Raw genomic sequence first — 23,896 nt, 5'->3', positions numbered from 1 at the left:
GTCAAATATTTATAACATATTAACCATGCCCTCACATAGTATAGTAACTTTCTTGTTATTTTTATTTTGTATATATTCATTAGAGTTATTTTAAATACATGGTAACCTTGGAATTATAGAAGTAAAAACAAAAATATTGCTGAAGTGATATTTCTTCATTTGTGAGTGTTATGTCCCTTTAACACCTAAGTGAAGTGACAAGTTAGAAGCAGGTAAGGCACCACCAGGGACTGTATCTTAGGAGAGGATATGGTCAAAGACTCAATGATTCTACAGACACTGGGAGGGTATTAGCCACTAAGGAGGGTCGATGAAGATGCACGAAACCAGGATCCTAGGGCCATCATTGTTCAACATAATTTGTAGGATTGCATGGAGTCTAACAGTTACACTATTGCAGGAGTGAAATATTTGCATATCAGGCTGGGTAATTTCTAAAAGAAAAGACGCAGCATCAATAAAGCAGTCAGATATCAGAGATATATTGAAGAAGGACTCCAAAAACATCTGGATGTGGGATATAAAACTGAAACTCATAGACACAGACATCACTATGGAGGTGACCAGAGGGCAGGGCAGTGGAGGGTAGTAAAGGGTAAAAGGGGATAAATATATGATGATGGAAGATGATTTGACTTTGGGTGGGGGGCGCATGATGCAATATACAGATCAGGTAGCATAGAAATGTGCACTTGAAACCTATATGATCTTTTATGAACCTATATGAACCAATGTCACCCCAATAGATTTAACAAAAAAGAACAATATTTATCAAACTATTACAAAATCTGAATGGTAGTTTCTGAACCTTCTACCACTTCAGTTACTACTGTGACAGTTTTAGGTTAATAACCACCAGGGCCATGGCCTTCTAGATCATGAGACACAGAAGGCTTGGTGCTCTCTGAATAACGGCCAATGCTCTAGAGCAGGGGTCCACAACTTTTTCTGCAAAGGACCTGACAGTAAATATTTTAGACACTGTGGGCCATACAATCTCTGCCACAATTACTTAATGTTGCTGTGTAGCATAAAAGCAGACTTTTTATAATATGCAAACAAATGAATATGGTTGAGTTCTAGTAAAAAAATTAGAAAATCATACAGCAGTTTGTGACAGCCCCGCTGCAAGGACACAGTGTGACTTCCAGACTGGTTCTATATACTTACCCTTCCTATCTGATACAACCGTATAAAACAGCCACAAAGTTTAATCAAGTAGCAAATCAACATACCTTTTCCCCAGGAATTCCAGGAGCACCAAATTCACCTTTAATACCAACTGCACCCTAAAATATAGAAATGCCCATTAGGAGGTTTTTCAAAGTTGTATTAACTGCTAATCTTGTTGAAGAGAACCTATAACTTCTTAGATGAGTTGCTTTTGCTTGTCCCAAAGTCTGTGCCCTAAGTTCCTTCCTCATATTGTCCACAAGTTATTAAACTATATAGTTTTAATTAATATTCAAACTATTAATAATGAATAAATATCAAAGTGCTAATCAAAACTAAAACTAAGCATTCTCCACACAGACATATGCAATTTAGTTTTGCCATTTCTTTTCTATTTATCAAAGGTAAGAAATTATTCTATTGCTGTTCCCTCAACTAATACTTACTTCCAATTCAAGTAAGTCACGAAATTTCAGACTCTAAGGTACTCATATTTGTTACATTTAGTGTTCCTGACCTTCTATTACATCCTCCAGGAAAAACCCCAAGGCTGGGTCAATCCAATTCTCAGCTTCCCTGCTCTTCCACCTAAACTAGAAAAAATCTGTTTCAATGAAGCTTTGGGCTGCCTATGTCTGCCTTGATGGCTCTATTACAAATCCAGTCTATTAAATTTTCCTGAAACAGTGGAAACAATATAAACTTTTTGAATGAGTCTGTCTAACTACAACTAATGCTTGGTAGAGATTAAGAAGTATATGAGAATTTTATGAGTATAAAATACCATTATAACAATAATACTGTATGCTAATTTCAGATTTAAGGCACACAAATAACTGTCAACTTCAAGTTCCTATACATTAGCTGAGATTATATCAGATTGGGTAAAATTGATACAAAAAGAACTTGTCTAATAATCCAATATTTTCAATGCTGGATTCAAAAGGATAGAGGACTATTCTTTATTGGACAAAACCTTGAAAAGCATAACATTAAATTCTACTTCTGTAAAGTTATTATTAAGGTAAGATAGTCTTTTAAAAATTCTGAACATATTTTCATTCTACTATTTTTACTGGTGTGGTATGGCATAGAACAGGCATATGAGTAGTGTCATGTTAGAAAGTAAATACAAGGATCACTCGTAATCTCTGGGTTAACAAATTAGACTCTTCAGAATGGAAACTTCCAGGTAGTGAAATTAGAGGGTGGTGTAGTAGAAAGTTTTTTACTATAGAGTCAAGTGAGTAAACTTAAATAAATTTTAAAGTATTTTGATTTTCTGTAAAAGTATATTAGCAAAGCAATCATTTCACAAAACCTATACTTTGGGTAATTAACTGGATATGTGAAAGATAATACAAAAATGAACTAGAAAATTATTCCCAAAATAGAGCTCAGATCACACCTCCCCTTAGGTTCGGGAACATTGAATTTGAGCTGCTATTTTATAAAACTCTGAGAAAATTTCAGAGTTTTCTCTGAAGTGGGTGAGGGTATTAGCAAGGGTCTTAAAGAACTGAGAAAGGAAAGTGGTTGCTAAGTAATTAGGTTGCCAACTATACTTGCTAAGAAAGGGGGATGTGAAGATTCAGAAAATTATAATAATTGAGCCTGAAAAGAATTAATTATTTGAAATAATGTCACCCAGAGTTTAGTCTTGAACAGAGGGCATCGTTAGAATGGTTTGATTAGGTGCCTTGACATAGAATACTGATCATATCTAGGTGTTCAAACAAAAGCAGTGTTTGAATTTCAAACCATCTTACTCCATGAAAGAGGGTCATCATCTTTATCAAACATTTAAAAAGCAGTAAATCTATTTAATGTAGCATCACAGCAGGGATGAGAATATAGGCAAATAAAGATAGACATTAAATCATGCCAAAGCATGTGGCTTTCCCCCATATATTTCTGACTTTTCATTAACTGATTGGCAGTATCAACCTAAAATTAGTTAGCTCACTATGTGAAAATAATTTTTGTTTTTTAAAGGAAAAGGTGTAGTGGAATAATATTGAATAATTTAACAATCCTTTATGATTTATCTAGCTCTTTCTTTGCAAATTGACTCTGTGCTGCCTGGCAGGATCACTGAGCAATTGGAGCATTGAATTTATAGGTTCTAGAAACAGCTGAGTTATTTAGATTATAGTGCTTATTCATTCATTCAACATATTTTTAGCTCTTATTATGCACTGTTCTATGTATGGTGCTCACAGAACTCATATGCTAGTGGGGGGAATAAATAGATGCATAATAATAACATGTCAGGTGGCAATAAAAGTGCTAAGAAAGAAGATAGAGGTGGAAAGAAGGGTGATTTTCACATATAGATGTCAGAATAGGATTTTAAACTGATTTATATATATAGAAATGTCAGATTAGGATTTTAAACTGATCCCTGAGCAAGAGCCTGCATGATGTGAAGAGCACCAAATGGATATCTAGCAGAACATTCCAGGTGTAGGTAAGCTGGTGCAGAGACCTGAGAGCAGGAGTGAACAAGAGGAGAAGGTAGGAGATGATTCAGGATGTGAGGAGTGGGGTAGGATGAGTTCTACAAATTATGTGAAACCTTGAAGCCCATGGTTATAGCTTTAGTGTTTATTTGATGGAGATAGAAAGCCATGGGTGGGTTGTGACGTAGGTGGGACAGGACTTACATGATTATGCAAAATAGCTGTCAAACTTATAGCACATGGACATAAATAAAAGTAAAATTTGCTCTTATAAAGCTGCCCCAGATCACAGTAAGGTTTCTCAAAATTTTAATTAAGTAATACATATATCTTGTTATGTCAAGTCACATAACAAACTACATTCAACCTAAAGGGATCCTCTCCACCTTCCTTCAACGTGTGAACAATTACAACGTAGACAGGAAAGCAGAGAAAACATAGTTGTTGTATATCTATTATGTGCCAGTTTCTGATACTACAAGCTTGTTATATATTTTATTGTTGTATAAAATAAACCACTGACAAGGTTATTAAGGATCATTTTCAAAGCAAGTAAGAGCTGCCTAGGGCAAAATGAGCTAGGACCTTGCCTCCAGAGTGACCTTTCCTCCGCTAGCATATTGATGGTCATGCTGGTCATGCGGTTTAGGCACCCTGACCTTACATATCGCTGGTCATGAAGTTTGGACTCTTCCCTGACTTTTCCTCCCCTGGCATGTCACTAGGCCTGTAGCTGAAATACAACTGCGGCCTAGATGTTACCTCTAATAGCTTAATGCTTAAGGGGGTGGTCATGCACAGGCTTGGATAGGAGGCTGTGAGACTATTCTCTGGCTCCCTTGTTCCTCCTCTAACGGGATCTACCAAATGACTAGTGACATGACAGTGATCGGCAGTTGCCAGATGTGGGGGGAGGTAATGGGAGAGGTGAGAGTGGGTGAAGGGAATACATTTATTAAGTTAAGAAAGTTCAGCGGGGACCCATCAGCAGACTAGAGAAGCAAGAATTCAAGTATCTGAAAAAGAGAATGTTAAAGAAGGCTAGGGCACAACTGAAAACTAAACTTGCTTGCGTCAGAATTTTATTTACTGTTTATAGGTACAAAGATTTGGGTTTGAATCCAAATACAAATAGAAAAATGAGAAAATTATATTTTTAAGTCACTTTTGAACAAATCCACTTTCACCCCAACAGTATTGGGTGGTCTTACCGGTTCTCCTTTATCCCCTTTCTGACCAGGTGAGCCTGGTACTCCGGGTAATCCTGCTTCCCCCTGAGCAAAAATGAATTTCTGTGTTATCAAACAATCTGTCACATTGGGCTAAAGATAAGTGGTTTATAAATATTATGCCAACAATAGTAAGATAGAAATCCTTGCTCCCTCTGAGCTGATGCTGGGCCCTCCACTGGAGGAATGTCCTCCTTCCCTTGCTCATGAGGCTCACGGCTCTCCCTCATCAGCTCCTCCACGCGGCCTTCCATGGACTGGGACACGTGCTGCTCCTCTGTGGGGCCCTTGCACCTTGTACTGGCCTTCTGTGGAGCTTTCTATACAGCATTGGTCACTACCGGAAATATAAGATTCCTCTAAACTTACACCTAATCCCGATCCCCACTCCTCCAGCCATGGGTGAAACAGTAACAGGATGCATTAAGTCACAGTGCTAGCGACAGCCTCTCTAGGCTCTGCAGCAAGTTTTCCTTTCCTCTTTCCTTTCCTCAGCTATGGGTGGAGAGGAAAACCATACTTAGCCCACTTTTAAGCACAGGCCTCGTGACTGCCATTTACATCCACAAAAGAAGTGAATGTAGGTCCAGGAGCCCAGACATTCTGACCACAGGACCATACTGGTGCAAGCGAGACAAATTCTCTGAGTATTTCCTATACAAGTTATGACAGAGCTATAAGTCAGGGATACTGGGTAAGTAGTCGCCACACAACAAAGACATACTGTGTATTTGTGTTGAAGAGCAAGCACTGTGTTTCCTTCAACTGAGAACTCCCAGAATTGAAGCCTGTTCCTGGCACAGGTAAAGTACTCAATACTTGTGTGTTGTACAGGTTGTTCCTCCCTTCACCTTCCTATTCGTTCTAATTCATACCTGGAAAGAAGGTCTGATGGGCTCAGGACCATCCAGATAAAAACCCAGGAAATCCCCAAACCCCTGCTCTCTCTCTCTCTCTCTCTCTCTCTCTGTCTCTTTTTAATGCACACATGTATTCTTATTGATTTCAGAGAAGGGAGCGGGAGGGGTAGAAACACTAATGATGAGAGAGAATCATTGATTGGCTGTCTCCTGCACTCCCCACACTGGGGATCGAGCCTGCAACCTGGGCATGTGCCCTGCCTGACTGGGAATCGAACCGTGACCTCCTTGTTCATAGGTGGATGCTCAGCCACTGAGCCATGCTCAGTCTGGTCCAACTCCCTTCTCTTAATCAACCTCCATGGTTCAGTGGCTTAGGCATTTGATTCAACTAGCACTGAAGGACAAAACACATTCTGTGCACCAGGGCCACATTCAAGGGGCTGGCTCACTGTGTGGAGTGGCTTCTCAGTGGGCATAGATTAATATGAGCATACCTTGTTTGGAATGCACTGGCACTGGTTTGTAAGTTCCTGCTTTGCTGGCAGATATGCAGACACTTTGCTGGCATGAGCGGGTAGTGATATTGATGCATTACTTCCAATGCCATCCTGCTCTGAGCACTACAATCCAAAAAGAGGCTTTAGGAAATGGGCGAATTTCAAACATTCTGACATTCTAAACACTGGCTCCCACCAACTAGGAATGACTGAGGTTACCTGTTAGAACTACCTTCTAATTAACCAAAAGTTGACACTAGCATGTGAAAGTGTATAATGACTTTGCTCTTTCACTAGGTCCCCTATGTGTTTTATTACACTGACAACACATTAGAAATGCATCAAAATGTGGGTTTCGGTGAGACATTTTAAAGCAATCACAGGAGTTTTTATGACAAAGTACAGTAGTAAAAAACATTTACAATAATTGCATTGTTACAATAAAATAATTTACACAAATAACATCTGTAAATGTGTTTTGGGATCAAAATAAGGACACATATGTCATATATGTAATACCTTAATCAATAAAGAGAGAAAAAAACAACAAAATTTAAAACAAAATAACGTAATTAGAACTTTTAAGACATAGTTTACTTCAACAAGATGATTGTCAAGGCACGTAAAAGTAGAAAAGAAATTCTTTTTTACACTGTAAGATGCTATATATTTAATTAAAGTATATCTTCTTTGAGTCCATTGTCCTTTAAAGTTATTAAAAATCTCCACTATCACAGACATGTGGTGAATTTTATACTTATTCAGTAGGTTCAGTACATGTGGGAGAACATTAAAGACAAATTTGGTTATGAAGCAGTGAATTTTTTTCTCTCTTTCTCAAAAAAAAAAAAATCAATCCAGATGGAGAGACTAAAGAGGATAAACACATCCTTTTCTCTCAACATCATTTACCAGGCTCCTTCCTCACCACAGTTTATAACTCCGAATTTGCTTTTTAGGGGAAGGAGTTCACATGACTTTGCATTCTACAAATTAGATATGTTTGGAAAATATTGTCAGGATACAAAACTAAAAGATTGTCAATGGTTCTTTATTGTGGTACGATCATGGTTGATATTACTTTCGACTTTGAATTTGGCTATATTTGCCAAGTTTTTAATAATAAACATACATAACTTTTAAACAAAAACAAATTATTTTGAAAACTGGGTAGTACTCTAATGCTTGTGATAACAATACAAAATATAAGTAAAATAGCACCTCGAAACACTGGGACTCATTTCCTGTCTCCCCACTTGTGCTATCTCATTGACTCTTTCCAGAGTTAGTGATTAGCTACTTGGTTATCTTAATGTTTCTGAATCCATAAGTATAAAAATCACATTAAAATGAAACACGATTATCACCAAAACAGTCCACATAGCACATATGATCTGACACAATTTCTTAGCCAGTTCCTGCCCCATAGGTTCCTAGTCAGGTAACCAAGACCCAGTTAGAGATCACAATTTTGTTCTGATTCACTATATTAAATTGGGGATTTAAATGACTTTAAAAGTATGTCTCAGCCTTCGCTATAAAACTGTCCACACTCTCCAAAAAGTGCCTAAAGGAAACATAAAATGTACAAGGACCTCTTCCCTTGTAAAACCTATGGTTTTGATTTGACACATATTTAATTAATTGGCCCTCAAAATTTGAATCACATTTCTCATTTATTTTCAGCAAATGTTCCTGATTTCCTCCTTCTGCTATTTGTTCTTCATTTTATGTCTGCAGTTATGAAACTGGACTGCTTCAGATACAGAAAATTGAATCAATAGAAGCAAAGAAGTATGTCTATAGATTATTTTGAATAAATTTCACCTTTGAAATATGCTATAAAATATTAATAATAAAAAGCATGCCTGATTTGAAATTCCAGAACAAAATATTTTTAAGCAAGTACATTAAAATTTTTTAAATTCAACACATTAAAAGCACACACAAAATAACAGTTGATGTAAGAATTATAGCAGATGCACTTAAATGGCTTTTATATAATTATTTATCTTACAAACTATGCATTCCCATTTGTAAAATGTAGGTTGTTCTATTTTGTTAATCATTAACAGAATGCTGATGTCCCTCTAAATAATTATCAGCAGAAAAATAAGTGGTTTTTTTTGTTATTTTTTCCATAGTTAGAGATGAATTTCTATCTTATTTTATACTCTTTAAAACTAACTCCTAAGTGGTAATTTTAAAACATGATTAAAGTTATTTTTCATAATTAGTGAGGTCTCCACACCTATACTTGCTTAAAGAGTTTTCTCATAATTTGAGTTGGAAATGTCTATTATGTGAAAACACAGAGTAGTAACTTTTGGTCAAGAATATATTTGGGCCCAGCTGGTGTGGCTCAGTGGTTGAGGATCAACCAATGAACCAGAAGGTCACGGTTCCATCCCTGGTCAGGGTACATGCCTATGCCAGATTCCCAGTGGAGAGTCTGCAGGAAGCAATTGATCAATGATTCTCTCTCATCAATGATGTTTCTATCATTCCCTTTCCCTTCCTCTCTGAAATCAACAAAAATATATTTAAATATATATATATATTTGGATATATCAAAACATTATGTTACTTTTCAATAACGGAAAATTATTATATTAAGAGCTCTTCACAAAAGGATGATTATTTTTTAAAACTTTTGGAGAATTACCATCTTCAAGATTTAAATGTGTGACTCCAGGAAGTCTAGGTATTTCAAGGCTGTAGACTGGCATTCTAAATTATCTTTTTAGATATTTATAGAAAGACATTTGGCTGGCTTTCATTTTACTAGGAATAAAAGCCATAAGCTGGTTTGGAGATATGATTTACAAAACCAAGTTACATAAGCAAAACATAAATGTTTGAAAGACTTATCTATGCTTTGAATCAGCTGGTCACATTGTTATTCTATTATCCATAGTGAGTGATAAGAAGTTAAAAATAGTTTTTGCATTATTAAACTATTGATAAAAATTATCACATAATTTTTTTGGTAAGTGTAGAACTTCTGGGAAATCTGAGATACAAAAAAAAACATCTTCACCCCTGTAACTGGAGAATGATCGTGCTACTGTTACAGTCTTTCACTTAAGTTGAATCCAAAGTGAGGATACATAATTCTCAAAGTTCAGAACGAAACACTGGGATTAAAATATCCAACAGAACTATGGGAGAGTTCTAAGATGGGTTTCTTACTTGGAACACATTACTCACCTGGCTTCAACAGAAGCTATTAGGTGCTGCCCTACTTTTGGGCTCTATAGACTAGACAACTGGCATTCTACCATCTTCACATGCCAAGAAAATTAACTTACCTTAGTATCTGATATTTTGCAACAAGTTTCTCTAGCTATGATATTTGAGTCACAGTAGATTTTAAGTTGGTGAAGTTCAATCTATTAAAAAAATAGTAAAAGATATATCATTAATTTTTTAGAAAATTACATTTAGGCATTAAGAACTATGGTAATTTAACTGATAAGAAATAAAGAAGCCAATATAAATAAATTACCAGTAGATATTTTTTAATATTTTTATTAATGTAGGATCATGGTTTTATGGGCCATTTGAGAAATAGATTCGGTTATTGAGATGAGTCTATATATAATGGAATTCAAGGAATGAAAGCAGTTGCAAACCTCAGCTAGTTGTTTAAACAATACAAAAGAAGTATTTAAAGAGAGGCATTGCTATTCACTACAATATAGTATATGCCCACAAAATGAATATTCTGAAAAATAATAAAATCAAAAGTCTGAGCAGATGTTGGAAAAAGCTTTATCTATAGTTCCAGACCTATTTGAGAAACGGAAAAAGATGGTCACTTCCCAATAAGAAAAAAAACATATTTTGTTTTTAATCTATTTTTCGTGGATTCTGTCTAATACCTATGGACTTTATATTAAATTGGCACAGTCTTGAGAAGGATGCACAGTTTTTACAAAAATAATTGATTCCTTCTATTTGCTCACCAGATTCATGTTTTTTGGCATTTGGACATGAAATTAAAGTAGTTCCAGGAAAATACAATCATGACTTTAAATGCAAGATCAAACAACCACATAAGAGCAAGCAAACAATACAGACTATTAATAACATTTCAATATGAGAGATGCTTAAATAGGCTATTTTAAATTACTTTGTGGTTGAAAGTTTAATAATATAATTAATCATTAATCATATGATGACTAGACATATAAAATAGGGCAGGAACAATCTCATGCCTCCACTCCTCCTCCCTGCCTCTTTCTCTGCCTCTTTCTCTGGCTCCCAAGATAACAGAGCTAGATTATGCTTTACTTTGAGGTCAGTAAGTACTTTCTACAGAAAGACCCAACTGTAATATTATAATAATTATCCTATGGTAATAGAAAGCAGACATCTGCAGTTCTAAATCCTACCCCAACACAAAAAAAGCGGGGGGGAAAGAGGAAAAACACTATAACTGACAGTCTACACTGAGATAAACAAAATCAATTCAGCTCATAGGAAGCATTAAGAACTCCAGACATCTTGTGAATTCATGAGCTGCCTAAGATTTGCAACCAATGCAAAATTATGAGATTTAATTTCTTTTCTACAACTTTTTCCAAGGTTATTGCAGATACATTTTACTTATAAAGTTTAAATACACTGTCTTACATAGTCTAATGAAATACCAGGAAGCAACATATCCATTATGTCAAATGAAGAAGTGGGACAATTAATTTTCTTAACTAAACCTTATTTATCATCATTTTTATCAAAATAGTCAATAAATATTGAAATTCTATTATGTACAACTATAGTGCTAAGCCTTCCATATGAATTATTTTACTTAGCTGAAGATAATCAATTTTTATTAAACCTAATCAAGTACCCATGATACTGAAATTACAATCAAGCCAAGTTTAATCATGCTTTTGTTATTCATGAGTTACTTTAGAGTCCTTCATTGACACAGTGCTTTAGAATGAGAATGTTTAGGCTATGTCTTTTACTGACCCTTATCACACAGGATTTGTTAGGTTAAAAAAAATCCTTTCTACCAGTATTGTCACCTATCTCTTTCTCATAAAAGCACACAAGTAGCATATGTAAAATAAAACCCAATCATTAGAATTTTTTCAATAATATACGTTCTGAATAAATAAAACATTTTCAATTACAACAGATCTTATGAATCATAGAACTTGTAAGAAGATAATAAAAAATTAGTCCACTTAAAGTTTTAGCAGTTTATCTGTTATTTAGTATTAAAAGCTACATCATTGTGATATGCCTTTCATTTTATCCTTAAATGAACTGATTTCATATTGAACTATTAAACTACTATATAACACTATACTTTTCACATTATGTGTTTTTATAAGGATATACCTGATATTCTTCAGCCTCAGATTCTGGTTGAATTTTTTCCATGGGTGAGAAGTTAATGACACTCAACTTTCAGAGGGTGAGTTCTGAGCCTGGCCCCCACTCTTGCAATAACTTGTTCCTCCCTCGTTGCTGTTTCTCCCTGGAGATTATGATTTTCTTTCAGTGTACTCTCTGGAACCAGAGTCCACTTTGCTCTCACTAGTCCTATATGGACCAGATTCCAGTCCCTAACTCTGGTACATGCAGCAGGTACTACTACTACCATTTCCTACTTCTGTTGCTAGAATTCCCTGAAGCTGACTTCCAATCTACCTGTAGTCCATGTACTGCTGGGAGTCACATCTCTGTTGTTCTAGCAGCTGATCTCCAATTCCTCTCTTTGGAGAGACCTTTCTGAAAGCTCTGGCTACTACTGTTGTTATTTCAAGTAATACTGTTATCATTTACTGACATAGATTTTAATCCTTCCATTAGCTTTCAAGAACTTTGAGGGAAGGAATGGAAGATATTATTCTTCTACTTACTTTCTTATTCTAGGGTTGAATGCCATGTCTGGCCCTGAGTAATGAATTTATGGAGAGTCGATCACATATTAGGCACTACAATACATACTCTACACAATAACAAGTAATTATATCTATTGACACTCTTATAATTGAGGATACTGAGACTCAGATAAATTAACAGCTAACAAGATAAATTAGCAGTTAAGTAGATGAGATGGGATTTACGACCACAACTGTCTGATCCCCAAGCTAACACACTATCCATGATGCCATATCTTGTCCCTAGATGGTCTTCTGCTCTGCCTATTTTGCTGATCATCGTTGAACCCCCATTATGGCATTCTCACTGAGTTTTTCACTATCTCTAAGAGAAGACAGTTTAAAAATAATATTTCATTGAAAAAATGTGTGGCCCTGGCCGGTTTTGCTCAGTGGATAGAGTGTCGGCCTGTGGACTGAAGGGTCCCGGGTTTGATTCCGGTCAGGGGCATATGCCCGAGTTGTGGGCTCGATCCCCAGCAGGGAGCATGCAGTAAGCAGCCAATCGATGATTCTCTCTTATCATTGATGTTTCTCTCTCTTCCTCTTCCTTCCTCTCTGAAATCAATAAAAATATATTTTAACAAAAAGAAAAAAGAAAAAATGTGTGTGTGTGTGTGTGTGTGTGTGTTAAATTAGCTGGCCAAATATATATCTGAAAAGAATTATACTTTTGAAATAAAACTGAACTGTTCAGTGCTTTGGGTTAACAGCAATATCAATTCCTATTGGTGACCTGCATACCGATTATTTTAATATGGTTCTATGATTTCCCATGTTTCTACTCATAAGAAAATGTAAATTCATCAGTCAGATATATCTCACTTTGTAAAGATTATAGACCTACTTCTATATAGAAGTCAATTAAAAATCTTTATCATCAGAATATCAAATGTAATTTTTAAAGGAACTTTTCAGCTGAGTGTGTTTTGCTATCTAACTGTTCTCATCCAAATGACCTACTGATATAATTGGTGGCTATGTTTTTGTCCACTGGAACCCTGAAAAATCATTATAAGCTCATGAAAAATAGTCTGCAATACAAAGAAGTTGCTATTCTGAGGGTGAATAAATAGTCTATTGTACTTGATAATCTGGAACCATTTAAAGTTCATCTTTTTCCAGTCCTTTCTATTCAAAACACATAAGCCTAGACACCAGGCTTCCTTGTTGTACTACATTTTCACTTTTGCTAAAATTCAATTTTAGCAGCCTTGTATTTTAAGGCATGCCCTAATTCTTTTAAATTCACAGACTGAAAAAAAATGGGTGGAAGAAAAATGGGTGAAAATACACAGAAGATACTATATGTGAAAATATAGTACATAGCTAACCTCATATCTGATGGAAAATTAATTTCAACAGTGTTAAGAAGGCCATGTCCTACATAGTAATTAAAGAAATAAGTTTTAAATAAGATATTCTGTTTTGATTTAGAAATTTGACTACTTCTCTCTTACAATCAACATCACAACTCACGTCCACAGGCTTGCCATCTGAAGCTCGTGCGGTGATAACAGTCCTTCCTTGAATGTCCACAGCATCCTTTTCATCGGTGTGCTGGCTTGCAATTAAATTACAATCCATATACAGTGAAACGCCCCGGGATTGTATACCAATGCCAAGTTTATGCCACTGACGATCAAACAAAGAACGGAGTTCTCGATTTTTAAACATGTAGTTCAACACTTCTCCCTCAGCAGCACGGAACATAAATTCCACCACCTTCTTTCCACCATCGACTACTATAGAAACCTGCGAAAATGCAAATTATCTTTAAATATTTTAAAATCAGTGTTTGAAATTATTAAAGCACACAAATAAAAACTCGGCATGCATGTTCGTATAACTGAGGTACTTAGGAAAATGTCTCAGATAACACCTGTGTCCTCCAGATTGGTTAACATAAAAGAACAGCAAAATATCCAGCTAAATAATGGTTTAAATATGCAGTATTCTGGTGAATGTAATATGCTCCTTTCTAAACAGAACACCTAGGAACGTGTGTGTGTGTGTGTGTGTGTGTGTGTGTGTGTGTGTTTCTGTATGAGTCATTCAAGAATCAAATGCTACTAATTTAATAAGAATAAGAATATGATCACTTTGATACCACTGTAATTAACCTAGTTATTAATAACAGAAGAGGAGCAAAGAGAAGGCCAGGTATTATAGGCATGTCATTTAGACAGCTTCACTAGGAAATTGCAACTTTACACTACCTAGAGGACCAACAAAGGGGAGATAGACACATACATGTGGGAGTGACATAGGGAAGATACCTGAGAACAATGGTCATTGGCCAAAATGGGCATGGCCACTGCAAGGGCAAGAAATTGGGATATTTAACCCCCTGAACAAAAGAATTCACTCCCTTGGTTCCTCTTGCTGCTCTTGGCACTCTTGGGACTTGTGTGACTGGGCTTGTGGCACCCTCCTGCATTCGCCCACATGGCCCAGGGCCATGGGGGCCCCACACAAATGGAACAATGGACTGAAACCAGCCTGCTACTGAACTGGACCTGGCTTGAACATGGAAAGGAAACTTTGGACACTGGCTCTGATTTTAGCTTTACAGAAGGGATGTAATTCTGTGGAAATAAAGCTTTCTACCATATTTCATCCTCCCATGGGGTCCTCCGGAATGCTTATTCCAGCAGTACCCCAAGAACCCCATTTCCACTGATGACAACTTCTTGTGGCTTAGAAACTGAGATCAACTTCTTCAACCTTAGATGATTCGCATGGTGCAGAGAAAATGCATTTTCATAGAGGACAGACTCAGTTTGGTTCATCTTTTTATCATAAAATTGTAACTGTATTAATGTATTAAAAGACCATTCCAATGAATGTGTATAGAAACAATCACAGATGTATGGTGCCAACAAGTAATAGTAATGCTCATCTCCCCTCACTGGAGCACCCACAAACCATCTCTTTGACAAGTATTCCTAGATTCTTGTTCTCCCCATCCCCCATTTTGGGCAGCTGTCCTACTATAGTCTCCATCTAACTGAGCTTACCTCTATCGCTGCACTTGTCACATTGTATTATGCTCTAGTATGCTGTTTTCCTAGATGACAACCCCTTAGGCCATATGCTCCTGAGAGAAGGAATTACACTTTTTAAATCTCTTATCTTTGTCACTAACTAGCATAGAGCATGTGTTCAATAAATTTTTACTGAGGGCATCAAAACTAATATCTCCCCTCTTAGTTCACTAAAGATTTTCAGATGAAACAAGGAACAGCTTTTAAAAATAATACATAATATTAGAAATAATCACAGATAAGTTATCAGTGAAGTGGACTTAATGTCAATGAAGCAATTGTGAAGGAAGGGAAGTTTGAGTGTCTTTAGACAAAATATGAATCTAAAAGTAAATAGGAAAAATAATATTGTCTCACCTACCAGACTCCTGTATTACAGATTTCGGCAAGATCATGCTCACCGTGAGCATACCTGAATTTCTCTGTTGATGATTCCTCTAAATGACAGAATATCTGGATGCTCCCGATTTGTACACACAGTGCCAAGATTCACTTGGCCTAAGCACCACTCCATGGTTCCTTACCTGTGGCATGTTCTGCTGGTTTAAAACCTGCCATAGAAACCACCGTTCCTTCTTAGTGCTTCTTCGTACACGAAACATGGCTGCTATGGCATACTCCTCAGGAAGGCCTTTGGGAAATATCTTACTGTGAGAGGAAAACAGAAGGATTGTGGGAAAATGAAGAAGGCAAGGAAAGAAAATCTAGGTATGAAGTTCTACATAACACAATATCTTGGCCATATTTTTCTCCACAAATGTAGGATTCATTATGCATTTTTATAGGAATCTACTTAGCAGATGTATGGAAGCAACATGCTTATGTAATTGTAATTTTTGTTCTTTCCCTTTTTTATATCTTCTGGTATGATACAGTGATAGCTTGGGGTATATAAAAGCAAGCGAGTAGGCCACAGTACTACATTATGATATGGCCTTACTCAACAAGATGTTCCAACAGAGGAGACTCTCAGAACTCGCTGCAATTTGGCAAACAGTAGAGATTTATAAAGGGATAAACAGTACCTCTCGGTTTTGTCAATTTAGAGAAGTGCAGAGCATTTCAAAGGACACTGCTAACAATTAATTGTATGTTTTCCAAAGAATAAGCTTAATCATATTAAACCCCTGCAAATAAGTTCCTAATACTGACTTCCTAGTATCAATTTAAGACTGAAACACACACACACACACACACAACGAAAACAAAGAGGTTTTAGCTTACTTTTCATTCCTAAGGAAAATGAAGTAAGCAGATTCTCACTAGGTAGCAGAGAAAAGCCGAAATCCAACTATCCTTCTGACTTATCTTATTTCACTAGTCTCCCTGGACTCATGAAGAAACTCGGGGGAAAAAAATAATAATGAATATGCCTCATATCTAGACCTTCATGGGAAAAACAAGGAGAAACACATTCCTCCAAGCTGAGTTTTAAATTTATCTGTATTGTATGTAAAAACTCTGCAAGGCAGGAATTTTGCTTCTCTTTTAAAAAATCATGAGGAATAGTAGGTAAGAATTCTCTTAAGGACTACCATAGCCAGAAGCTGTTTACACAAATAAAACACCATGCACTGAGATGCCACTTTGAATATTACACTAGGGTCTACTAAAACTGCCAGCTAACTACCGAAACTGACAACCAAACTGTCATGGAGAATTCCTGACTTTCGGTTTTACTTTTTGTGTTAAAGACAAAGTCACATGTAGTTGGGCAATCAAGAAAATAATCTGAAAAAGCTGTGCTGACCTGAAGTTCTTGTTTACTTTACTGGGTTTAACACATGCACACATTTATGGACACATACATAGTATTCCAAAAATGTATACACACTTTAACAGCTGATAGCTTTATTTTGAAAGTGAAATGTATTTTAATAAACACTGCCTTTATAATTATTCAAAGTGAGTATAAACATTTTGGGGGGAATATATATATATATCCATGTATATACTATGCATGTATTCTTTAGTTTTATCATCCTCTTTGAAGGTATACTAAAAAGAGAGAGAGAAAAAGAGGTAACCAATTTTATTGCATCTACATTATTATATCCCCTCTTAAGTGAAAAATTGATTAGCAAATTATTGGTTTTCCATTGCATCAAAATAAAAGAAAGCTTCTAAAATTGTTTTTTTCTCTGAATAGACACCAGTATTAAACTAAATTTTATAATGATCATTACTGTTCTGGTTTAAGTAATATTGTTCATTAAAAATCAAACAAAACAACCAGGCAAAGTGGAAGTGAGAGGTGAAACCAAAACATAAACTTCCAAGTGGAAATTTTGAACAAGTTGCATAAAAACTCTTTTAAAAAGAAAATCTCAACCCATACAGCAGGTCCCCCAACCACCACTACCTGCAATAATAACTTGTGTCTCCACCTTGCTTCCAAGTCCTGCCTCCTGTATTCCACTCTCCACCTTGATGCTCTTAGGATCATATCTTTATCTCAAGTTTTATAAAATTTGACATACTGTTTCCTGGACTTTTTCTTCCATTCATTATATTGAGCACATCTTTCAATATGGGTTGTACATTACTAAGAAAAAAAATTTGTAAGTTTTTAAATTTTCTCCATATCATTTTCTCTTATCCCTCATTCAGGAGCTCTTCTTTTAGACAATTATTTAACATCTATATTAATGACCTAATTTTCTTACTCTTTCTCTTATATTTTTCCATCTCCTTATTTATTTTCCTTTTTGGCTACTTCCCAATTCAACATTAATTTTTGTTATTCCCCCCTCCAAAAAATTATCTTTTGTTCCCTTTTGCAAACTATCCTGACTTCAGTATTTCAAATCTCTGACGTTATCAATTTGGTGGGCTTCTACCTATTTTTCTCTGCATCCTTGAATGTCTCCATTTCATCCAAGTTAGTTTTTCCTATTTAATAGTCTGGCTCTCTCTTCCATGTTGGAAGTTATACTCTAATCCCTGATGATTCACTGTAGTCCATGTATATTTAAGAATAAAACACTGAGCCGTAACCGGTTTGGCTCAGTGGATAGAGCGTCAGCCTGCGGACTCAAGGGTCCCAGGTTCGATTCCAGTCAAGGGCATGTACTTTGGTTGCGGGCACATCCTCAGTAGGAGGTGTGCAGGAGGCAGCTGATCGATGTTTCTCTCCCATCGATGTTTCTAACTCTCTATCTCTCTCCCTTCCTCTCTGTAAAAAATCAATAAAATATATTTTAAAATAAAAGAATAAAACACTGCAAGTTCACAAAGTTTATGCATGCTGGCACAGTGTATCAATGAACCAGCCTTACTGCGAAGCATGACCAACTGATGGATATCATCGAGAATCCCTCAAATGTTAATGTAGGAAGATTATGTCTATAGGGGCATGCAGTTTCTTTATAGAGTCCTGGTATTTCCCAGGTTGATGCTTGACCACTGAGCAACACTGGCCTGGCGAGAAATAAATTTTTGTTGCTTAAGCTATCCAGTCTATGGTACCTTGTGAATCCCAAGATGACTAAGACAATTAGTGTAGCCACTCAAGATCTCTCAATTTCAGCTTTCATAATATATCTTTTTCCCTCTATGTTTTTTTATTGATATAAAATGTACTCGTTTTAAGTGTGGAATACAGAAATGTCAAGGAACTTTGAAGAAACTTTTAGTAATTTGAACCATATATCTCTATTCTTAGTGAAAAATGAAAATGCCCCATAAGAGGTTTTATGTGTAGTAAACCAGGTCTTGAAATGGTCTATATTGAAAGACCCTAACACATATCTTGTTTGGACAGCATGTAGATGTACTGTGCATTCTTTTTTATCTGTTCTGAAAATCTTTGCTTTTTTATTTAAGTGTTGAATATTTACCTATAATAATAAAAGCGTAATATGCTAATTAGACCAGATGTCCTTCCGGGAAGCCCGAGTCCTGGGTGCTGGAAGGAAGCCAGTGCTAGCAGCCGGGGGGAAGGAAGGCCTGCTCTTGCATGAATTTCATGCATCAGGCCTCTATTATTTAATATAATTGCTGCTAAAGTAGGGTGTCACACAGGTCTCTAGGGTTCTGCTCATTTTTCCTCATTCTTTTTTTCCTGTTCATCCTACTAAATCACTCAATTGGCTTATCTTCCAGTTCTCTGATTCTTTATTCTGCAACTTCAACTCTGTTCTTGAAGCCTCTCATAAAGTTTTCTTTTCTACTATTATAGTTTTTAGCTGAAAAATTTTGATTTGCTTCTTCTTAATAATTTCTATTTATTAGTATTTTCTATTTGGTGAGACAACAGTTGTATACTTTCCTTTAGTTCATCAGAAAGTTTCCTGTAGTAAATTGAACATATTTTAAATAGCTGATTTAAAGACTTTGCTAAGTAAATCCAATGTGTAGGTTTCCGCAAGAACAGTTTCAATTAAGTGCTCTTTGTATGGACCATAGTTTGTGTTTTTGCATTTCTTGTAAGTTTTTAATTAAAAAAATAGACATTGTAATTAATATAACATGGCATCTCTGGGAATCAGATTATGCTCCACCCACTGGTGATTTGCTGTTGTTGCTATTTATTTTTGTTGTCAGTGTTGCTGCTGCTTGTTTGCTTCATCATGTTCCTAAACTAATTTTTCAGAGTGTGCACTCTGTCATGTGCGACCCACTGAAGTCTCTGCTCAGTTAATACAGTGGTCAGCTAATAACTGAACAGTTAAATGCTTATGCTTAAGAACCCCAGTCTCTGCTGTGGGATTATATATGCATGTTGGAGAATGCCTTCAATGCTCAAGCAGGCAGTTTATAACTCTCCTTAGCCTTCACTTTATGCTTGTCTAGAGCTTTAAATCTGGCCAGAGCTATTCCAAATTTGGGAGTGGTGGGGAGGAGGCGGAGGGAGGCGTTGTTCCCACAAAGCCCTTACATACACATAGGTGTCTAGATTCTCACAAATATGCTGGAGCTTTCTAATGTTTTCTATGGACATTTCCTTTTAAAATCTTTTTATCATCTTCTCATTTGCCTGAGTTGTTAATTGTTGTCTTGGGCAGCTGCAATGTTACACAATCTCTATCGATTATTTTCATCAAATGCCAGAGGAAATGCTGTCCTTACTGGATAAGCTCTGAGTTAGGTCAAATAAAGATAATCCTCATGAGCAGTTACTTTCCAAGTAACTACCAGTCAGGTAAAATAATGAAAATTCTCTAGAAATGGGGTTTTTATTGACCTCCAAACCCATTCTTCCTCCTCCAATGGTTGCTAGGTTGCTAGCTTGCACTTGAGATTATAAAGCTATTGGTTTTCAAGTCTACCATTATGTAGAGGTTAGAGGAATATAAATAAGACAAGTTGAATGCCAGAAAGCTTACTTCGTTAATTTCCAGAGTTCTGGTTTGGGGCATTTTTGCCTGTGCTATCATTGTTTTTATGAATGAATGCATTTTCTAAGCTCCTTACTTTGCCATAGCTGCTGACTGCATCAGTAATACCTATTTGGACCTTTCAGTTTAGCCCAACTACAAGTTGCTTTCAGCCAAGAGAGCGACTGAGTGAACACCTCTTGAAGCAGAACATGTAGATGAATCCTATTCATATTTCTGAAGCACATGATCATGGGAAATAATACATTGTTGTTTTAAGTCACCAAGTTTTGCAGTAGTTCATTACAAAATAAAAAACAATGAAAACACCTTTCTCCTCACTTTCTACTTAAGATTATATCTATACAAGCACCTGTCACATCTTAGCAAGAGATTGCAAACTCTTCGAAGGCAAAAACAACATTAAATCTCTTTGTATCAACCACAAAACCTAAGTGCAGTGTCAAAAGGACACTCTATAACTATTTGTGAAATGAATGATTGATGCAGCAAATAAAACCAATGACAATATAGTTAATTTTGATATGATTCTTCAGCACCACCTAAATAAAACCTAATATAGTTATAGTTATTTTTCAATAATTTAAAATCTCATTCAAAAATTGAAAATACTTATATCGCATGAAAAGATTCTTTGGTGACAAAATATAATAAAGCAAAATATTAATATTAATAATGTTAATATGTATAATAGAGTATTAAGATAATACATTGAAATAAACAGTAATGTTTAAAGAAAAATTAACTCTTCTTAGCCTGTTTATAATGGATAAAAATCTTTATAATTACTATACTTCCCTTTCAGAAATTCATGATGTGTTTTCAAGGCTAAAATTGATTTTGCTTGCCAAGACTGTAATTTTTGAAGAAAAATTTCTGTTTTAAAAACAATGTTACAAAATATATCTGCTCTTACAGACTATGTTTCTAATTTATACCACACAAGCACAAACACTGTGACAGAAAGATTCTCTAGGTCTTGCCAAAGTTTCTATTATAAAAGAGGCCATATTGGATTACTGGTCTGTTACCAGAGAGATATAATGACAGCTTGCTATGTCTAAGATATCCAGGCTTGAATATTTTTCAATGGAGTGTAATTTCCTATAAGAAATTCTATCCATTGCTTATTCAGTGATACTCCCATTAACAAAAATATTGTTGATCTGTACTTGCCAAACTCATTCATATATATATTCGGGTAGAAATTCTCAATGAAATTGTTTCTACCTTCCCTTCTACTTTATACACTGTCAATGGAAAAGTCATCCATGTAAATTAATATTAATATATATATTTGAAGAGCTCAGAGTTTTGTGAAATTTAAGTGTAAATTTTTCCCCATTGTCTATTTCTCTTGTCATTAACCAAAGTCACCTAAATATTTGGTAAGGTATACCAAATTAACAAAATGTTTAATCTAAAATTGATTTTTTAAATGGGACTAACTAAACTCTTAGAGAGCCAAACTACAGACATGCCAAATTATCCAAATGTGCCAAAAAATGCCACCTGTGAAATCTTCTTTACATTACCCCTGAGAAGGCTAGTCCTAGATATAATCTGGAGTGTCTTTGAAGGCTTGCGATTCACACACTTTAAACTCCTTTGAATTTGTAACTTATTTCAATGCTGAAAATATCTAGAATGTAGTTTTCAACTGCTCTCTAATGTTCTCTGTGTATAGAAGCACTCTGTTTAATCATAAAGGAGAAGAAAACACTATTAAACTGTAGGGGAAGTGGCAGAAGATTGAAATGGGACCCCCTTACAATGACCAGCTATGGTGGAAGGCCATGTCCAGACCTAACAATCAGTACCAGTGAGACACTGACCCCAATAAAAATTTGATAGCATAAAGACCTTAAAGTTACAATGCTTCCCCTCTTGGTGTTAAAATTAAGAGAGATTTTTATTTTCTTCTTTATATTTTTTCTATTTTCAAATTCTTGCAATTTGCATAAATTGTGCTAATCATCCTTTTAAAAAACACTACTAACCTTTAAAACCACCTATTTATTAATCTTATATTCTCCCAGGACAATCATGAGGAAGAAATAACACTAAAATATTATTTTTGCTATTATGAGTAAAAAATAAATCATAAAAGTCTATAACTCCCAACTTATTATCTTCATAATGAGTAAGACATTAAGAGAAGACGATAAAAACTTCAAATGAAAATACACTTTTCCTAATATCTTCTCCATATACTTCAAATAGAATATCTGACTACAAAGTATTAGTACTTGTATTTATGGAGTTGGATAAAAATTAACATCTTATTAACAAGGAGCAAATTCACTGTATCAGACTTTAAGAATGGGTTACATCTGTAAATAGCCTATTAACTACATTTTCTAGATTTTTCTTTCTCACTTGATTAATGAAAAATCCTTTCCTGGTCAAAATTTATTTAAAATCATTAGGAAATACAATAAAATGATGATGTCTAAAAGGTATCTATATAATAAGGAAGATGTTGGCATGAGATGGAGGAAGCATACACTCTGTGTATGTATAATTGTTATTAAATAGGATTCTACATCCGTTGTCTTTTGTATATGTGGTTATAAATTCAGAGATACCGACATCCTCCCTAACCATGAAGTACTTCCACTGTCTAGCCAAAACACCTAATATTCTACTATTAGAACTTTCTTCCACTCTGGAAAATGCTTGTGTTTATAAAATAAAAGCTCTGTTACCATTAAAAACCAAAATAGTCGCTAGAAACCAGCCACACATTACTAACAAATTATCTTATCCTTAATTCTCACCATAGAAAGCAGAGAGCTGGGATCGACAGGGACTGTCACAAAGCAGGGAAGTTTAAATGGGGAATGTGTAGAGAGAGTAATAAACCAGAGCAGGAAATACACCTGAGTTAGCCAGACCAAGAGGAGATGCCATGGTTGTGAGCCCTGGGTGGCAAAAGGGTCACCTTGAGCCAGTGGAAGCATGGGAGGAAAGTTCCTGAAAAAAGGAGGTGAGGCCAAAGGGGAGGTGCTACCAAGATAAACCTTGACTTTTGTCCTTGCCTGTGCTGTGGACTCACATATCTAACTCTCCACTTGGCATCTCCACTTGGATATTAAAGGCACCTTTAAATAATTGAAATTGAACTTACTGTTTTCTATCAAACACATCCCTTTACAAGGATTCCACATCTTAATTAAAGACACGGCCATTCACCCAGGTGCTCCAGACAAACACCTAAAAGTAATTCCTGGTTCTTGCCTTTATTATCCTCCCCGCCATACAATCTACTGGCAAGTCTCATTGGACCACCGTCATAGATCCTGATTCTGCCCACGTCGCTCCAGTTCCGCTATCACTCCCTGATCCATGGTGCCACCATTCCTGGGCCCCCTGTCATAGTGTGC

General features: G+C 35.8%; 1 protein-coding gene across 1 annotated transcript in view; it reads right to left on the bottom strand.

The window, feature by feature from the left end:
- The window catches only part of COL19A1 (collagen type XIX alpha 1 chain), a 301,251-nt gene that overhangs the window by 234,729 nt on the left and 42,626 nt on the right, over nt 1-23,896 (bottom strand). Inside the window, exons 5-10 of the mRNA XM_081094481.1 lie at nt 15,696-15,819; nt 13,604-13,879; nt 9,536-9,616; nt 6,222-6,347; nt 4,847-4,909; nt 1,236-1,289 (exon numbers count right to left, since the gene is read on the bottom strand). Coding sequence (XP_080950607.1) covers nt 1,236-1,289; nt 4,847-4,909; nt 6,222-6,347; nt 9,536-9,616; nt 13,604-13,879; nt 15,696-15,819 — 724 coding nt within the window. The remainder of the gene's footprint in view (nt 1-1,235; nt 1,290-4,846; nt 4,910-6,221; nt 6,348-9,535; nt 9,617-13,603; nt 13,880-15,695; nt 15,820-23,896) is intronic.

This window comes from Myotis nattereri (genome assembly GCF_964212035.1).
Source record: "Myotis nattereri genome assembly, chromosome: 6".
Lineage (NCBI taxonomy): Eukaryota > Metazoa > Chordata > Mammalia > Chiroptera > Vespertilionidae > Myotis > Myotis nattereri.
Note: the sequence above shows the minus strand (reverse complement) of the source record. Positions and strands in the feature narration are given on the sequence as shown.